The sequence below is a fragment of the Zootoca vivipara genome, chromosome 5 (assembly GCF_965207765.1).
Source record: "Zootoca vivipara chromosome 5, rZooViv2.hap1.1, whole genome shotgun sequence".
Taxonomy (NCBI): domain Eukaryota; kingdom Metazoa; phylum Chordata; class Lepidosauria; order Squamata; family Lacertidae; genus Zootoca; species Zootoca vivipara.
Window position 1 is genome coordinate 88,379,306 of NC_142588.1, and position 17,230 is coordinate 88,396,535.

At 45.4% G+C, this 17,230-nt stretch overlaps 1 protein-coding gene across 6 annotated transcripts in view; it reads right to left on the reverse strand.

Moving 5' to 3' along the window:
• The window catches only part of MCF2L2 (MCF.2 cell line derived transforming sequence-like 2), a 203,548-nt gene that overhangs the window by 58,027 nt on the left and 128,291 nt on the right, over window positions 1-17,230 (reverse strand). For all 6 annotated transcript variants that reach the window (XM_088669225.1, XM_088669226.1, XM_088669224.1 and 3 more), the window contains exons 16-18: window positions 9,100-9,166; window positions 8,274-8,389; window positions 7,628-7,697 (exon numbers count right to left, since the gene is read on the reverse strand). In XM_088669225.1, the coding sequence (XP_088525351.1) occupies window positions 7,628-7,697; window positions 8,274-8,389; window positions 9,100-9,166 (253 nt within the window). The remainder of the gene's footprint in view (window positions 1-7,627; window positions 7,698-8,273; window positions 8,390-9,099; window positions 9,167-17,230) is intronic.

Below are 17,230 nucleotides of genomic sequence, written 5' to 3' on the forward strand. Positions count from 1 at the left end.
AATGCTATTGGACCAACACAGGTACAAACATTTGATAAATAATTAACTTTAAAGCTTTGCTTTTCTGGTGCTCTTTCTAGCAAAATCATGAATTATCTCCCTGATATTAATTTCTCTTGCAGGTACACACTTGACGGAAAAAATATCCTCGCGCCATAGAGTTATGCACACCTCATTGTATGTTAGTTGCAGGATTTATTTAGGTATAAATAACACCAGTGAAGAGAGCTTGTGCCCTTTTCTGAAAGTAGGTTTTTTTCTTTCTTTCTCAGATGCAAGATATCACGTGGAAAATTCCCTGAAAAAGCCTTAGCTTGTTTGTGAAACAGACATCTACTCATTTATATTTGGGTTCTTCAGATCCTACAAGCTGCATCCCTGGAATGAGACTGCCTGGGTTGTTACGATGCCCTATCCCTCTCTTCTACCGACTCTCCTGGCTCTGCACAAGGAACCCTGGAGCTGGCGGTTTTGAGAGATGATGTCACATAGGAAAAGCACAAATCTGTATATCTCAAACCGGCTAGGCACATTCTCTGAGTCTTCAGTCTGGGACAAGCAATGTTAGGAACATTGCTTGTTCTGCTCTAATGCTGCTGCTTGACTCAAGCAAATATAACAAGATCTGTAAAGCAGATTACATGGAAATAAGTTTCCGTAAATATAGTCAAGCACAGTCAGCAATGTAGACTCAGCTTCTTTCCTCATAGTAATACGATTGAATCCTGAGCTGGGCCCCTTGGGGATCTCTGGGACCCTGTAAAATGAACCCCCACCACTACGCTTGTGTCATGGCAATTATTGCTTAATTTTTATTATTTAATAAATTTGTATACTACCCTTCACCCGAAGATCTCAGGCAGCTGACCGAGGAAAGCGCCTTTGAGGAAACAGCGTCTGCTCTCCCCACATCTAGTTCCTTTGTTGTCAATTTTTAGGTTAGTTACGACCTTTTAATTCCCTGAGTTTAATGAACAGGGATATGTCTAGTACAGTATTGTTATAAAATCATATGGGGGGGGGGTTTGCAGGACACCATTATTAATGAACAGAGAGGGGTGACAGAATTTGACAGCTGCAATACCCAGAATCCTGTTCAATGCCATCTTCCCTGTCTCCCCACCCCTCCCGCTAGGACGTGACCCTGCCTGAAGGAAGGCTTAAGGAACTGCATATGCACAACAGTTAGCATAAACTCACACATTTCCCCTCTCCACCTCCCCTCCGCCCAGAACAAAACAATGTTTCCAGAAGAAGGGGGGGGGGAAACCGCCCAAATCCAAAGTGACACTTTTCTACTCAAGTTAATAATACAGCCTATTATATGTTCTCTTACCATGAAATCTCTATCCGCTGCCTCTGTATTAGAATTGCTAGTATCTCTCTGTATTGGAATTGCTGTTTTATATCTTAGAACTGTATATGTCAGGACTGCTACCTTTTAATTAGAAAACCCTGTATTAGGTATGTTTTCCAGGTATATTTTCTGTATGAACCCTGTATGATCCCAACCCACCTGAACCTTGCCCTACTACCACCCTATACCCATTCAAGGACACACGGACAATAGAGGGATTAGCTGGAACAACTTTATTCAAATAAATTGTCATCCTCTACGTAGCCCACCCTTCCATGGCCTGGAGGAAAACACCTGCCGGGCGGACTTCCACCCCACGGAAATGCCAGGAACTGCCCCACCTCTGCACCCATCTCGACTGATTGCCCCTCCTGCCAAACAACAGGGAGCACCATCAGCGACAGGAGAAGAGCAATTGACATCCCGCCATCTGAAAGAAAAAGTCATCTCCCCACCCAGCTAATCCGATCACCACCCATCCTCCTTGTCCTTCCCCTCCCTCCCAGTCCAGGGATTTTCACGCAGGGACAGGAGGGCATAAAAAGGGGCTTCACCATTTCCCGGGGTTCCTTCCTTCTTTCCAGAGGCAGGGACCCTACAGCTGTAGCTTTGCATTCTGCAATAAAGGGATCAGTTTGTTTTTCCTGACAGCATCGTGTGGTCTCTGTCATTTTCCCGGCGGAGCTGAACTTAGTGCAAATTTTGGAGCTTCCGACCCGCGTCTATCCTTCTTAAAAGGCAACGCATTTTGGGGTACATTTTTCATAACAGTATTATTTGCTGAAAATGTATGCATAGCTTGTTTTATTTGCCATGTTATCAGTTGTATGTATTTATTTGTACGGATTTGTAAACCACTTAATATTTAAAATCTCTGAAAGTAAAAACCCCAATAAAACAGCAGCATAAAAATGTGCTGCCTTCCCCCCCCCCCCGCAATCTACATTCATTTGATTAAAAACAAACAAACAAACAAACAACCTTTGTTATATTAATAAACACAGTAGAGGATTAATGGAGCCCATAGGGCTACTGAAGATTACTAGCTAGCAAGTATCTCATTTGTTGGGTAAATGACAGGCAAATGGTCCACAATGCATAGCAAATACGCTGAAACTGTTTGAGAAGATGGGATCCATTTTGGAAATCGGGTATGGTTTTCTCATCCACCCTCCACATGGCGGGGACCAGATGGAAAGGAGGGCAGGTAATGTAGAACTTGTTGTGCCCAGCTGCACCAGCTGAAACTCAATTTTTTACACAAATATTAAAATAACAACAACAACAACAACCATTGTTTGTTTGTTTGTTTGTTTGTAGCCCGCCCATCTGGCTGGGTTTCCCCAGCTACTCTGGGCGGCTTTCAACAGAACATTAAAAACAGAATAAAACTTCAAACAATAAAAACTTCCCTAAACTGGGCTGCCTTCAAATGGACTACTGCAATGCGCTCTACGTGGGGCTACCCTTGAAGGTGACTCGGAAAATACAACTAATCCGGAATGCGGCAGCTAGACTGGTGACTGGGAGCGGCCGCCAAGACCACATAACACCGGTCTTGAAAGATCTACATTGGCTCCCAGTACGTTTCCGAGCACAATTCAAAGTGTTGGTGCTGACCTTTAAAGCCCTAAATGGCCTTGGTCCAGTATACCTGAAGGAGCGTCTCCACCTCCATCATTCTGCCCGGACACTGAGGTCCAGCACCGAGGGCCTTCTGGCGGTTCCCTCACTGTGAGAAATGAGGTTACAGGGAACCAGGCAGAGGGCCTTCTCAGTGGTGGCACCCGCCCTGTGGAACGCCCTCCCATCAGATGTCAAAGAGGAAAACAACTACCAGACTTTTAGAAGACATCTGAAGGCAGCCCTGTTCAGGGAGGCTTTTGATGTTTAATAGATTGTTGTGTTTTATTTTTCTGTTGGAAGCCGCCCAGAGTGGCTGGGGAAACCCAGCCAGATGGGCGGGGTATACGCCGGCTCCCTCGGCCAATAATGCGAGATGAGCGCGCAACCCCAGAGTCGGTCACGACTGGACCTAATGGTCAGGGGTCCCTTTACCTTTATTATTATTATTATTATTATTATTATTATTATTATTATTATTATAGAAGTTGGATAGTTGTTTATTTCCTTGACATCTGATAGGAGGGCGTTCCACAGGGCCCTCCTACCAAGAAGGCCCTCTGCCTGGTTAAAAACACGGGGGGCAGCCCTCTTTTTCACCTGGCCACCCTAACACCTCTTCCTTGTGGGGATGTGGAGACCCAGGTGTTTGTAAGAGGAACAAGAGGCTGCAGCTTTGATAGAGACTGAGAAAAGACACAGAGATTTGGGTCATGTTGTAAACATCTTCGGGTGCTGGTTGATCTGATAAGAGATCAGACATCGTAAATGTTATATGATCTGCTCAACCTGTTTTTAAGTACACGCAAGCATTACAAAATGCCAGTAAGTCTCCAGTTTCCTCCTTCTGAAGGAACATAGGGTACCGTCTTATTTTATTTATGTATTTATATCCTGTCTTTTTCCCTGACGGAAAAAAAATAATTTGTTTAATTTGTATATTGCCCTTCATTCAAAGATCACAGGGTGGTTAACAACTCAAGGCAGCTTACAGATAAAAAGAACAACTGCTAAACACATGGGGGGATCATTTATTTAAAAAATTAAACCCTGACTGAATTAAAACTACATCCATATATAAAATCTATTAAAAACAAACAGATAGTTATAATTAAAGCAGCCCTTTCCTTAAAAGCAGACAATTCCCCAAAGCCTGTTGGAACAAGTTCTTCAGGAAGAAGTCTCAGTCTTCTACTGAGTCCAACTAGATCAGTTCTGCCCTCACCACTGTGGTTCCCAAACTATCCCCCACCACCACCACGGACCACTTGAAAACGCCTGAAGTCTTGGAGAGCCATTAAATGATTTTTCTGCCTGTTGTAGCCATTGCAATGCCCTGTCCTAGATGCTGTATGGCAGTGGTGTCCAAACTTTTTTCAAAGAGGGCCAGGCATGCTATGGAACAACTGAATGAAGCTTTTGGACCCCAGTTTGGAAAGCCCTAGCCTACACGGATTGGTAGTAGGATTTCAGCCAGCAAGTCTCTCCCACCCTACTTGAAGATGCTTCGAATTGGACCAAGGATCTTCTGCATGCCAAACAAATGCTCTACTCACTGAGCAACAGACCTTCTAAGCCAGACATGGTCCAGCACTTCACCCCTGAAGCTTATCACCACTCAGAGAGATGGGGCGTATGTGAACACAAATACATACTTACATACACAGATACATTAAGTATGCGACCAGGAAGAAGCTCTACCCAGGGCTAGGAAACCTTCCATAGGTAAGAGGCATTTAGCTTGGAGGTGATTATAAGGTTTAAGTTTACAGTGGTACCTCGGTTTGCGAACGCAATCCGTTCTGCGGTGGCGTTCGCTTGCCAAGGCATTCGCTCGCCGAAGGCACGCTTCTGCACATGTGCAAAGCGCCGATAGAGTGCTTCTGCGCACGTGCGTGCTGCGCAGATCACTTCTGCACATGTGCGTGCTGCGCAGATCACTTCTGCGCATGCACGAGCTGCGTAGATCGCGTCTGCGCATCCGACGCCGCGGAACCTGGATATAAACACTTCTGGGTCCGCGGCATTCGTAAACAAAGGTAGTCGTAGTCGTAAACCGAGGTTCCACTGCAGCTCTATTTATATATTTATATATTAATTCCCAAAAAGTCCCAAAGCAATTCACAACAAAAGTAAAAATGCAATTATAAAAATATAATAATAATGTTTGTTTGATTGTTTGTTTGTTTATACCGCACCTTATCGCCTGACAGGACTCAAGGCAACTCAGAGATAAAAACAAGAACTGCTAAAACCATAAGCATGTTGAAAACATCCCTATCACAGGGATGGGGAGCTAGATTCAGCCAGCGGGTCAGATCCTTTTCTGCTCTACCCTGTGCATCAAGTTTGACACTGATGTCAATCTGTTGTTGGCATCTGTCTGTCTTTGGAGACAATGGAGGAGAGCCCCTTTGGTGGTGAAGTCAAACCATGGGGGAACTACAGCGCCTGCTGTGGCTGCAGGAGATGATAAGGGAGAGAGATGTTTTGTTGCAGCTGGGGCAGATGAAGGTGTCTGGTTTCACTGCACCATGGCGTTTATTCTCTCTGTGCTCCTCCCAGTGGTCCTTCCTCCTCTGGTTACTGCTGTGGGTATACAACCTGACTGGCTGTCTCCAGGCACTGCAGTCGCCTGCAAGGGATTCCCACATGGCAGGGTTGATGTTGCCAGCCTTCCCGTCATGTATGCAGACATCTTTGTAATGTGGGTTTGGTCTGTTAACAGGCCTAAAGCCTGCTCTCCATAGAGCACATGCTTGGGGATCCTGCCATCTTCTGTTCTGTGTACATGACCAAGCCAGCATAGATGTCACTGAGATAGGAGTGCGAACATGCTGGGAATGTGGGCTTTGTTTGTCCTGCCATGGGATGCCCAAAATCTTCCTGACGCAGCACCTGATGTCAAAATGATGTTGGCGCAAGGGCACTGCTCTGTATCCAGTGGTCTGTGTTTGCCTAAGCTTGAGTCTGGACCAAGGATCTGAACCCCTGTGTTCTGATTCAATACATAATATCCAATCATAGAACATTCCAGGATTTGGGCTCTGACCATTGGCCCTTAAACTTTTAAGTTATGATTTGCAGCTTGGGAGTTTAGACAGCCAATCACGTTGAGAGTGGGAGTGTCCCAGGCCTTCGGAAATGTATATAAGCAGTTGCTTTGCCCCTGTTGTCCAGTTCAATAAAAGTTCTTGCTGTTATCGCTGTGTTTTGCTTTGTGGGAGCATGCTTAATGCTTCAGGCACCATATTATGCAAGCCCTGGTGGCCAGTGAACTGCCAGCACTTAAGAAGCACTGGACATGGGTTTTGCAGGTGCCTGCAAACCCCCTTTGGCCCAGCAGTGTCTACCTCAGCCGAAACGGGGAGGTCTGGCAGGCCTAATTAGCCCCCTAGGCTGGAGGTCGCCCATCTGCACAGACAGACACAATATAGTTAAAGGCAGCAGAGCCCTATTTTTAAAGCAAGCTGTTCTTCCTAAGCAACATTGTTTTGCAGTGGTGGAGTTTCCAGTCCGAACAAGCCTTTGTCCAGCCTTCCCGTGCTGTTCCTTTCTCTGTCTCTAGCAAAGCACTTGTCTCTGGCTATGATGAACAGGGAAATCCACAACAGGATGGATGTCAATATTCCGCTGAATGAGCAGGAATACACTGGAACTGTCTCACTTCAATGAAACAACAGTTGCAGGCAATTCTCTGCATTTATTTTTTGCCGTTTGCGCACAAAAAGGAAGGAAGGTTTGTCCCTCAGAATTCTCATTCCCTCTCTCTCTCTCTCTCTCTCTCTCTCACTCACTCACACACACACACACACACACACACACACACAAAATGTGCAGAAGGAAATAAGGGGAAAAAAGGGAAAAGGAGATAAATGATTCCAGACGATATGGTAAGGGGATAAAATCATTCCATACGGTTCCCAACTTATCAGGATTGGGGGAGAGCGGCATGGTCTGCTCCTTGGACTTAATAATTAGTTTAGGCATTTAAAATTTAAAATAAATAATGTCCACACTTCTGTGGAGGTTTACAAAATCAAAACAAATCCCACACTTTAAAAGTAACATATTAAAACAATAAAAGCACATTGAGGATGCAATCTTATACTCACCTACCTGATACAGTAAGTCCCATTGAACTCACTGAGTCTTACTTCCAGATAGATAAAAAAAAAATTCCTTCAGTAGCACCTTAAAGACCAACTAAGTTTTTATTTTGGTATGAGCTTTCATGTGCATGCACACTTCATCAGATACACTGAAACAGAAGTCACCAAACTTGCTTTTTCCTGCAAGACCAATTGCAGTCGTTAACAGCCGTTAACAGGTTCACCACTAGGGTTGCCAGACTCAAAAGAGAGCAGGGCGATTAAAGGCACAGAAGTCCTGTCCTCTATTGAGTCTGGCAACCCTATTCACCACACCTATCAGCCAATCACCCATTCCCACCACCCTTCTGGGAATACCCCTCCCTACCTTCTCACTATATATAAGGGTCTGGTGACTTCTGTTTCAGGGTATCTGAAGAAGTGTGCATGCACACGAAAGCTCATACCAATGACAAACTTAGTTGGTCTCTAAGGTCCTACTAGAAGGAATGTCTTTATTTTGTTCAGATTAATTGAGCAACTGACATTCACTTACTCTTTTTAAAAAACACCGACCAAGAAGCTCTGGGTTTTCAATGCAGTTTTCCAGCTCTTTGAGGAAGATTCTGGAATGGAGATAAAATCAAAAGAGGCATGAGGAGAAGTTATGTCATTCTGCATTGATGTGTCAAACCCCCATTTGGATCCAGGCCTGGTGGGAAATATCTACCAGAAGCCAATTGTATATATTGTAAAGGCTTCTACCTCATGTTTTGGGGCCATCCTGCTACTCCCCCTCCTGCTGGCTACAACTGATGGGAACTGTAGTTCAAAACATGCAGAGAGTGCCAGGTTGGTTTAGAGCAGGCATCCCCAAACTGCGCCCCTCCAGATGTTTTGGCCTACAACTCCCATGATCCCTAGCTAGCTAACAGGACCAGTGGTCAGGGATGATGGGAATTGTAGTTCAAAACATCTGGAGGGCCAAAGTTTGGGGATGCCTGGTCTATAGCTTCAGCCAAGGGTGAGCAGAAGTTAGCCTGGGGACTGTGGCTGGAAGATGATTGTTTGCAAGGCAAAATTATCACATATCAAAGGCTGCAGACAAAAGGCACTGGATCCATGTGGGCTGCTCCACAACGTCTGTTTTAAAGCACCCATGTGTGGTCCCAACAGAACAGCATGTCAGGAAGTGTGCAAACCTGTTGTGGAATTCATAAATCTCCGAGAGGTTTCCAAAAAGAACTTCTTTCTTGTTTGACACTGCCGTTGGGATCAAGTGAATTAAATCAGGATTGTCCATTTCAGATACATAGCCCTGTTTAAGAGAAGAGGGAAATAAGAGTGACATGGTGAGAACCATGGGCGTACCCAGGATCAAAACTAGGGGGGGGCAAGGGGAGGGGCCAAGGCACGGAAGGGGAGGGGCCACAAAGTGGGCGGGAACAGCGAACTCGCGCTCCGCCGGGCTGTGCCCCTCCCTAGAAGCAGGGCTGGTGGGCGGAGGCGGAGCCCAGCCCAGCGGAGCGCGAGTTCAGCGTTCCCGCCCGCCGCGCCGCGCTCCCTGGTTCCCCGTCGCGCTTGGCCTTGCCTGAGGGCGCGCCGGGGAGCTGGAGGGAGGGTGCGGCGGGGTGCGGCGGGAATGGCGAACTCGCGCTCCGCCGGGCTGTGCTCCGCCTCTGCCCACCAGCCCTGCTTCTAGAGTAGGGCAGCTGCCCTAACTTGCCGAATGGTGGGTACGCCCTTGGTGAGAACAAAAGGGTAAAAATATAGATTAGGGTGCTGCTGCTGCTGCTTTGTTAATTAAGAAAAGCAATGGTTTGCATATACCGTAAAGCTCAACCATGAATCTGAGCAAAGCATTACACCCACAATCTATAATAATCTAATCTGTAATAATAGTATATTGTTATTACTATTATTGAATAGTACATCCCTATTTTCATCGGAGAAATGTTGGAGGGTATGTGAAAACTCCCTCCCATCTGTCTTCACCCTCAGTTTCCGAAAATACTCAACTTAACTTACCTCTATTATGCTTTGAAGTTCCTCTGCGTAAACCCGTTCTGTTTCTATCAGTTCATTTATTATATGGCTAAAGAAAAGAGAAAGAGAGACACTTAGAAGAGTTTCTGCTGCTAAACCGTGGTCTTAAAATACATGTTGCTTTGCAGAAGGTGAAGTAATAAATTTAAATTCAAGGCTGAGCATTGCACAGTATTTTTAAAACCTTATAGGTAAAGGACCCCTGGACAGTTAAGTCCAGTCAAAGGCGACTATGGAGTTGCAGTGCTCATCTCACTTTTAGGCCAAGGGAGCTGGCGTTTGTCCACAAACAGCTTTCTGGGTCATGTGGCCAGCATGACTAAACCGCTTCTGGTGTAACAGAACACTGTGACGGAAACCAGAGCGCACGGAAATACTGTTTACCTTCCCGCCGCAGCGGTACCTATTTATCTACTTGCACTGGCGTGCTTTCAAACTGCTAGGTTGGCAGGAGCTGGGACAGAGCAACGGGAGCTCACCCCGTTGTGGGGATTCGAACCGCCGACCTTCTGATCAGCAAGCCCAAAGGTTATGAGTCAGTGAATGGCCCAAAGTCACCCCGTGGGTAGCTGAGTTGTGACTAGAACCAGGAATTCCAGAGTCTCAGTCCAACACACTAACCACTACACCACACTGTTGATGCAAAGTACTCCACACTAACCACTACACCACACTGTTGATGCAAAGTAGGGTAGCCAAAGAAAAGAAAAGAGAGGATCCCTTTTCACATTGGGATATGAATTCTAGATCTTGTTCTGTCAGGCCACATCCAATGAATTGATCTATATGAAACTTATTGGTCCTTTTAAAAACAACAACAACAATGTAACACAAAGCATCTTACAACAATAACTTAAGAGCTTACATTAAAACAGCATAAAGCAAAACATAGAAAAATCTAAAACAGGTTCTCCCCCCCCCCTTAAAGCAGGATTAAAACATCCCACTCACTGAAGAAGGGCGCAGATAATTAAAAGCCAAAGGCCTGGTGGAAAATAAACATTTTTGCCTGGCATCTAAATTTCCTAGTGCCCAGATGTTTGCACAGCCAGATGGCTCTTGCCCCTCTGAACTCCCAGCAAAGACCAGAAGTGGGGTTTGGCCCTAATAGTGGAGCCTTCGTGCTCCAGATTCACATGGAGGTGGATCCAATACATGTATAGCCAGTTCCTGCTTCAGAACTTCTCTGAATGCGCCAAGGTCAGAGGGGTGGGACTGGTTAGGCCCACTGACATTGGGGGCAGGAGATGGTGGTGTACGAAGGGAATGTGGGAACAGGGCTTGTGGGATTAGACAGTCTATTTGAACACCAAAGTTTGTGTGCTCTTTTAAATAAGAAAACTGTTTGGGTAAATTGTTTATTCACACGCCCTGCCTCAAAAGCCTATGCAGGGAGACGTTTGCAGAGCAAATGAATGGAGAGGCACTTGTGGCAAGGGGAGGAAATGGGATGTAGGCAGTGATCTTTGGTAAGGGGGTGGAGAGGCTGCAAGGAAATGATAGTCTTGGGGTTTCTCACTTCCTCAGAAATACTTCATCTTGCATCTGATCTAGTCTTAGGAACCAAGAGACTCTTGTTAGGGAGCTGAAGGGCCTTTCCCCCCACTCCTTCCTGTTAAAGGTCATGACGCAGGACAGAGAGGAAAATACTGGAAGTATTTGCCAGTATTTTCCACTGGCTGCACAGGTGGCATTGTGATGAAAGTTTTGGCTTCTTGGACCACGGTCTCTACTTCTTTGAGGAAGGGCTTGGGTGATAGATGGGTCACAACAGTTGGAAAGAATGTGCTTCCTCAGAATCTCATGAACCTGATCAGGAGAGCTTCAAACTAAGTCCTGGTGGGGAGAGAGACAATATTACTTAATGTTGGGAATAATCACTTCATTGATGCACAGGAAACTGGAGGCGGTGCTACGGAAACCTGTTAAAGGGCTGGAAACAGGAAGGAAGCAGCTAGAGGGAAAGACTTGTGGTTCAGCTGCCTCTGTACCAAGGCACAGAGAAAAGGATCTCAGGGTCTTAGTAGACCAGAACATGACTCAACAGTGTGGTGCAGCAGCAAAAAAAGAAGCTAATGCTATTCTAGGCTGCGTTAACAGAAGTAGTGTACACAAATCAAGGGAAATAATAGCACATTCTATTCTACTTTGGTCAGACCACACCTGGAATACTGTGTCCCATTCCGGGCACCACAATTTAAGGAGGATATTGACAACAAGCTGGAATGTGTGCAGAGGACGGCAGCCAAGATGTTAAAGGGTCTGGAAACCAAGCCTGATGAGGAGCAGTTGAAGGAGCTGGGCCTGGGTATGTTTAGCCTGGGAAAGAGGATACCGAGAGGCGATATGACAGCCATCTTCAAATAACTTAAGAGCTGTCACATGGACCAATCTCTTTTTCTCCTGCTCTGGAGGGTAAGACCCAACTTGGATTCAAGTTGCAAGGAAGGAGATTCCGACTAAAACATCAGGAAGAACTTTCTGAGCTGTTTGGCAGTGGAACAGACTTCCACGAGAGGTGGTGGGCTCTCCTTCCTTGAAGGTATGTAAGCAGAGGTTGGACGGCCAACTGTCATGGATACCTTAGCTGAGATTCCTACACATAGTTGGGCTACATGACCCCTGAAATCCCTCTCAACTCTACAATTCTATTTTTTTATAATTAGTCTCTGGTTCCAAGGAAGCTACTACCAAAAGAAGAATAAGAGAGAATGTACAGTACTGTATATGTTTGTTTTTAAGGCGTCGCAAGCCTTCTGTTTGCTGTACCAAGGCTAATACAGCTACCCCACCGGACTGTGTCCCAAGCACACAAGTGTCTGTGCAGTGTTGGAGAATATGTTCTGGGAACAGGCAGGGAGGGAGAATTGACAAAGTTAAAAGGGCAGGAGCGTTTGGGGTCCTGAGGACCCACCTTCCTTTTACGGAGGAGCATTGGGTTGGATTAGTGCAGAATCCTGCAGTACAATTACTGGCAGCAGTGAGATCCTGCGAACATATAACACCTGTGCTCAGAGACCTGCACTGGTTGCTAATTTGCTACCGGTTTGCTACCAGTTCGAGGTGTTATTATTAGTATATAAAGCCCATAACAACTGGGGACCAGCTTACCTTTGAGATCACCTTACCCCACTCAACTGCTTTGATTAGCCACACCCCCGGGACATGCGCTAGTCCCACCTCTGCCTGCTCTCTGCCCCCACCCCCCCGGGCTGGAGCATGAAGCTCCGCCACTGACCAGAGCATAGCTCATAGCATGTTTTAAACTGCTGTTTGTAACTGCTTTTATTGATAATTTTATTGCTTTATTCTTTTTTGTAAAGTGCTTTGTTCGTTTTTACAGTCAAGCTGCAGATTCATTTGCAGAGTTTTCAGGTAGGTTAGAAAACACTGGCTATTTGTTGAGCAATCCTTCTGATTTGTTTCCAGCATCAAGCGTCACCCCACACTTTTCGGTCCATTTCCCCTCCTTCTCCTTATTGCAAAAAGTTTGTTTTGTGGGCGAAGCGGGTTTGTTGCACAAGAAGCTGCGGATCAACTTGAATTCCGCAACATGAATTTGCTGGTGTGTGATGGAATCCAACCTTATAAAATTGGCAACAACCTGGAAGCAGAGTGAATCTGCATTGCAGTCCTTTGTTCTTTCATGAATCAAAGTGCAGAGTGTTCCATGCCACCCCAGTCTCCAAGTGCACACAGGTTCCAGGGTTTCCCAGGGTTAATGCTTCCTTTTGAGAATGAGGTACATACAGTGGAGGCTGGGTCGTGTCTTTATGATATATGGTTTATTTACCCATATATACAACCTGAGCCTCTGATGGAGGGCTTCACAGCCTTAACACCTCAAGAGGGTCTTGCCTTTTCCATAGCCATAGCCTTGGATACTAGCAGAAATCAGGCATGGCTCTGTCTCCCAGCTGCCCAGCCTGTCAGCTTCTAACTTCTAACTCAAATTTCCTCTCCTGCCTTTGCCTTTCTAACTACCAGCAAGTTGTTATCTGGCACAGAGCCACTTCCTTTGTTACATTAATGGCACAAACATAAAGGGCCATTACCTCACCAGGAAGCTAGCCTGGCTATTCCAGGAACCCAATGTGTGCTGGATCCGGGAAACAGAAGCGGGCGCAGGCATATACAGTTTTCCCAACCACCACATTATTATTATTTTGTTTAGTCGTTTAGTCGTGTCCTACTCTTTGTGACCCTGTGGACCAGAGCACACCAGGCACTCCTGTCTTCCACTGCCTCCCGTAGTAACAACACCACATAACAATATATTAAAAGGAAAGTCTTTAATGACCATTGCCATAGAAAACAAACCCTTCACTATCCATGCCACAAGGACATCACATGGCTAATTATCTGTTAATTGGCTGTATTCCACCACCCCTCGGAGTGAAACCATACATGACTTTGATCATTCCTGTGTGTACGCAGGTATTTGTTTTCTTTGCATGATATTCATTGTTGTTCATCTACTGATGGAAGGGGAGAGAGAACAGAACAGGGGAGAGAGGCACTTTACAGCAATTTCCCCTCCTAAATATTATGAGCCCCTTCATGGATCAATGCCTTGTCGTGGCGAAGGGGCTTGAATAACTCGGAGAAGCTATGAGCTATGCCATGCAGGGCCACCCAAGATGGACAGGTCATAGTGGAGAGTTTTGACTAAACGTGATCCACCTGGAGAAGGAACTGGCCAGACACTCCAGTATCCCTGCCAAGAAAACTCCATGGACAAAGACAACAGGCATATAAAAGTTATGACGCTGGAAGATGAGCCCCTCAGGTCGGAAGGCGTCCAACATGCTACTGAGGAAGAGCGGAGGACAAGTACAAGTAGATTCAGAGCTGATGAAGCGGCTGGGCCAAAGCCGAAAGGATGCTCAGTTGCGGATATGCCTGGAAGCGAAAGGAAAGTCCGATGCTGTAAAGAAAAATATTGCATAGGAACCTGGAATGTAAGAACCATGGATGGAGGTAAGCTGGATGTGGTCAAAAATGAGATGACAAGAATAAATATCGACATCCTGGGCATCAGTGAACTAAAATGGAAGGGAATGGGCGAATTCAGTTCGGGTGACTATCATATCTACTACTGTGGGCAAGAATCCTGTAGAAGAAATGGAGTGGCCCTCATAGTCAACAAAAGAGTGGCAAAAGCTGTATTGGGATGCAATCTCAAAAATGACAGAATGATCTCGATACGAATCCAAGGCAGACCTTTTAACATCACAGTAATCCAAGTTTATGCACCAACTACCGGTGCTGAAGAAAGTGAAATTGACCAATTCTATGAAGACCTACAACACCTTCTAGAAATGACACCAAAGAAGGATGTTCTTCTCATTACAGGGGATTGGAATGCTAAAGTAGGGAATCAAGAGATAAAAGGAATAACTGGCAAGTTTGGCCTTGGAGTTCAAAATGAAGCAGGGCAAAGGCTAATAGAGTTCTGTCAAGAGAACAAGCTGGTCATCACAAACACTCTCTTCCAACAACACAAGAGACGACTCTACACATGGATATCACCAAATGGGCAGCATCGAAATCAGATTGATTATATTCTCTGCAGCCAAAGATGGAGAAGCTCTATGTTGTTGTTGTTGTTTAGTCGTTTAGTCGTGTCCGACTCTTCGTGACCCCATGGACCATAGCACGCCAGGCACTCCTGTCTTGCACTGCCTCCCGCAGTTTGGTCAAACTCATGTTCGTAGCTTCAAGAACACTGTCCAACCATCTCGTCCTCTGACGTCCCCTTCTCCTAGTGCCCTCAATCTTTCCCAACATCAGGGTCTTTTCCAAGGATTCTTCTCTTCTCATGAGGTGGCCAAAGTATTGGAGCCTCAGCTTCACGATCTGTCCTTCCAGGGAGCACTCAGGGCTGATTTCCTTAAGAATGGATAGGTTTGATCTTCTTGCAGTCCATGGGACTCTCAAGAGTCTCCTCCAGCACCATAATTCAAAAGCATCAATTCTTCGGCGATCAGCCTTCTTTATGGTCCAACTCTCACTTCCATACATCACTACTGGGAAAACCATAGCTTTAACTATACGGACCTTTGTCGGCAAGGTGATGTCTCTGCTTTTTAAGATGCTGTCTAGGTTTGTCATTGCTTTTCTCCCAAGAAGCAGGCGTCTTTTAATTTCGTGACTGCTGTCACCATCTGCAGTGATCAAGGAGCCCAAGAAGGTAAAATCTCTCACTGCCTCCATTTCTTCCCCTTCTATTTGCCAGGAGGTGATGGGACCAGTGGCCATGATCTTGGTTTTTTTGATGTTGAGCTTCAGACCATATTTTGCGCTCTCCTCTTTCACCCTCATTAAAAGGTTCTTTAATTCCTCCTCGCTTTCTGCCATCAAGGTTGTGTCATCTGCATATCTGAGGTTGTTGATATTTCTTCCGGCAATCTTAATTCCAGCTTGGGATTCATCTAGTCCAGCCTTTCGCATGATGAATTCTGCATATAAGTTAAATAAGCAGGGAGACAATATACAACCTTGTCGTACTCCTTTCCCAATTTTGAACCACTCAGTTGTTCCATATCCAGTTCTAACTGTAGCTTCTTGTCCCACATAGAGATTTCTCAGGAGACAGATGAGGTGATCAGGCACTCCCATTTCTTTAAGAACTTGCCATAGTTTGCTGTGGTCGACACAGTCAAAGGCTTTTGCATAGTCAATGAAGCAGAAGTAGACGTTTTTCTGGAACTCTCTAGCTTTCTCCATAATCCAGCGCATGTTTGCTATTTGGTCTCTGGTTCCTCTGCCCTTTCGAAATCCAGCTTGCACTTCTGGGAGTTCTCGGTCCACATACTGCCTAAGCCTGCCTTGTAGAATTTTAAGCATAACCTTGCTAGCGTGTGAAATGAGCGCAATTGTGCGGTAGTTGGAGCATTCTTTGGCACTGCCCTTCTTTGGAATTGGGATGTAGACTGATCTTCTCCAATCCTCTGGCCATTGCTGAGTTTTCCAAACTTGCTGGCATATTGGGTGTAGCACCTTAACAGCATCATCTTTTAAAATTTTAAATAGTTCAGCTGGAATATCATCACTTCCACTGGCCTTGTTATTAGCAGTGCTTTCTAAGGCCCATTTGACTTCACTCTCCAAGATGTCTGGCTCAAGGTCAGCAACGACACTACCTGGGGTGTACGAAACCTCCATGTCTTTCTGGTATAATTCCTCTGTGTATTCTTGCCACCTCTTCTTGATGTCTTCTGCTTCTGTTAGGTCCTTACCACTTTTGTCCTTGATTATGGTAATCTTTGTAGGAAATGTTCCTTTCATATCTCCAATTTTCTTGAACAGATCTCTGGTTTTCCCCATTCTATTGTTTTCCTCTATTTCTTTGCATTGCTCATTTAAGAAGACCCTCTTGTCTCTCCTTGCTGTTTTTTGGAAATCTGCATTCAGTTTCCTGTATCTTTCCCTATCTCCCTTGCATTTTGCTTGCCTCCTCTCCTCCGCTATTTGTAAGGCCTCGTTGGACAGCCATTTTGCTTTCTTGCATTTCCTTTTCCTTGGGATGGTTTTCGTTGCTGCCTCCTGTATAATGTTACGAGCCTCCATCCATAGTTCTTCAGGCACTCTGTCCACCAAATCTAAATCCTTAAACCTGTTCCTCACTTCCACTGTGTATTCATAAGGGATTTGATTCAGATTGTATCTTACTGGCCCAGTGGTTTTTCCTACTTTCTTCAGTTTAAGCTGGAATTTTGCTATAAGAAGCTGATGATCTGAGTTACAGTCAGCTCCAGGTCTTGTTTTTGCTGATTGTATAGAGCTTCTCCATCTTTGGCTGCAGAGAATATAATCAATCTGATTTCGATGCTGCCCATTTGGTGATATCCATGTGTAGAGTCGTCTCTTGTGTTGTTGGAAGAGAGTGTTTGTCATGACCAGCTTGTTCTCTTGACAGAACTCTATTAGCCTTTGCCCTGCTTCATTTTGAACTCCAAGGCCAAACTTGCCAGTTGTTCCTTTTATCTCTTGATTCCCTACTTTAGCATTCCAATCCCCTCGCCACGACAAGGCATTGATCCATGAAGGGGGGAGAAGCTCTATACAGTCAGCAAAAACAAGACCTGGAGCTGACTGTAACTCAGATCAT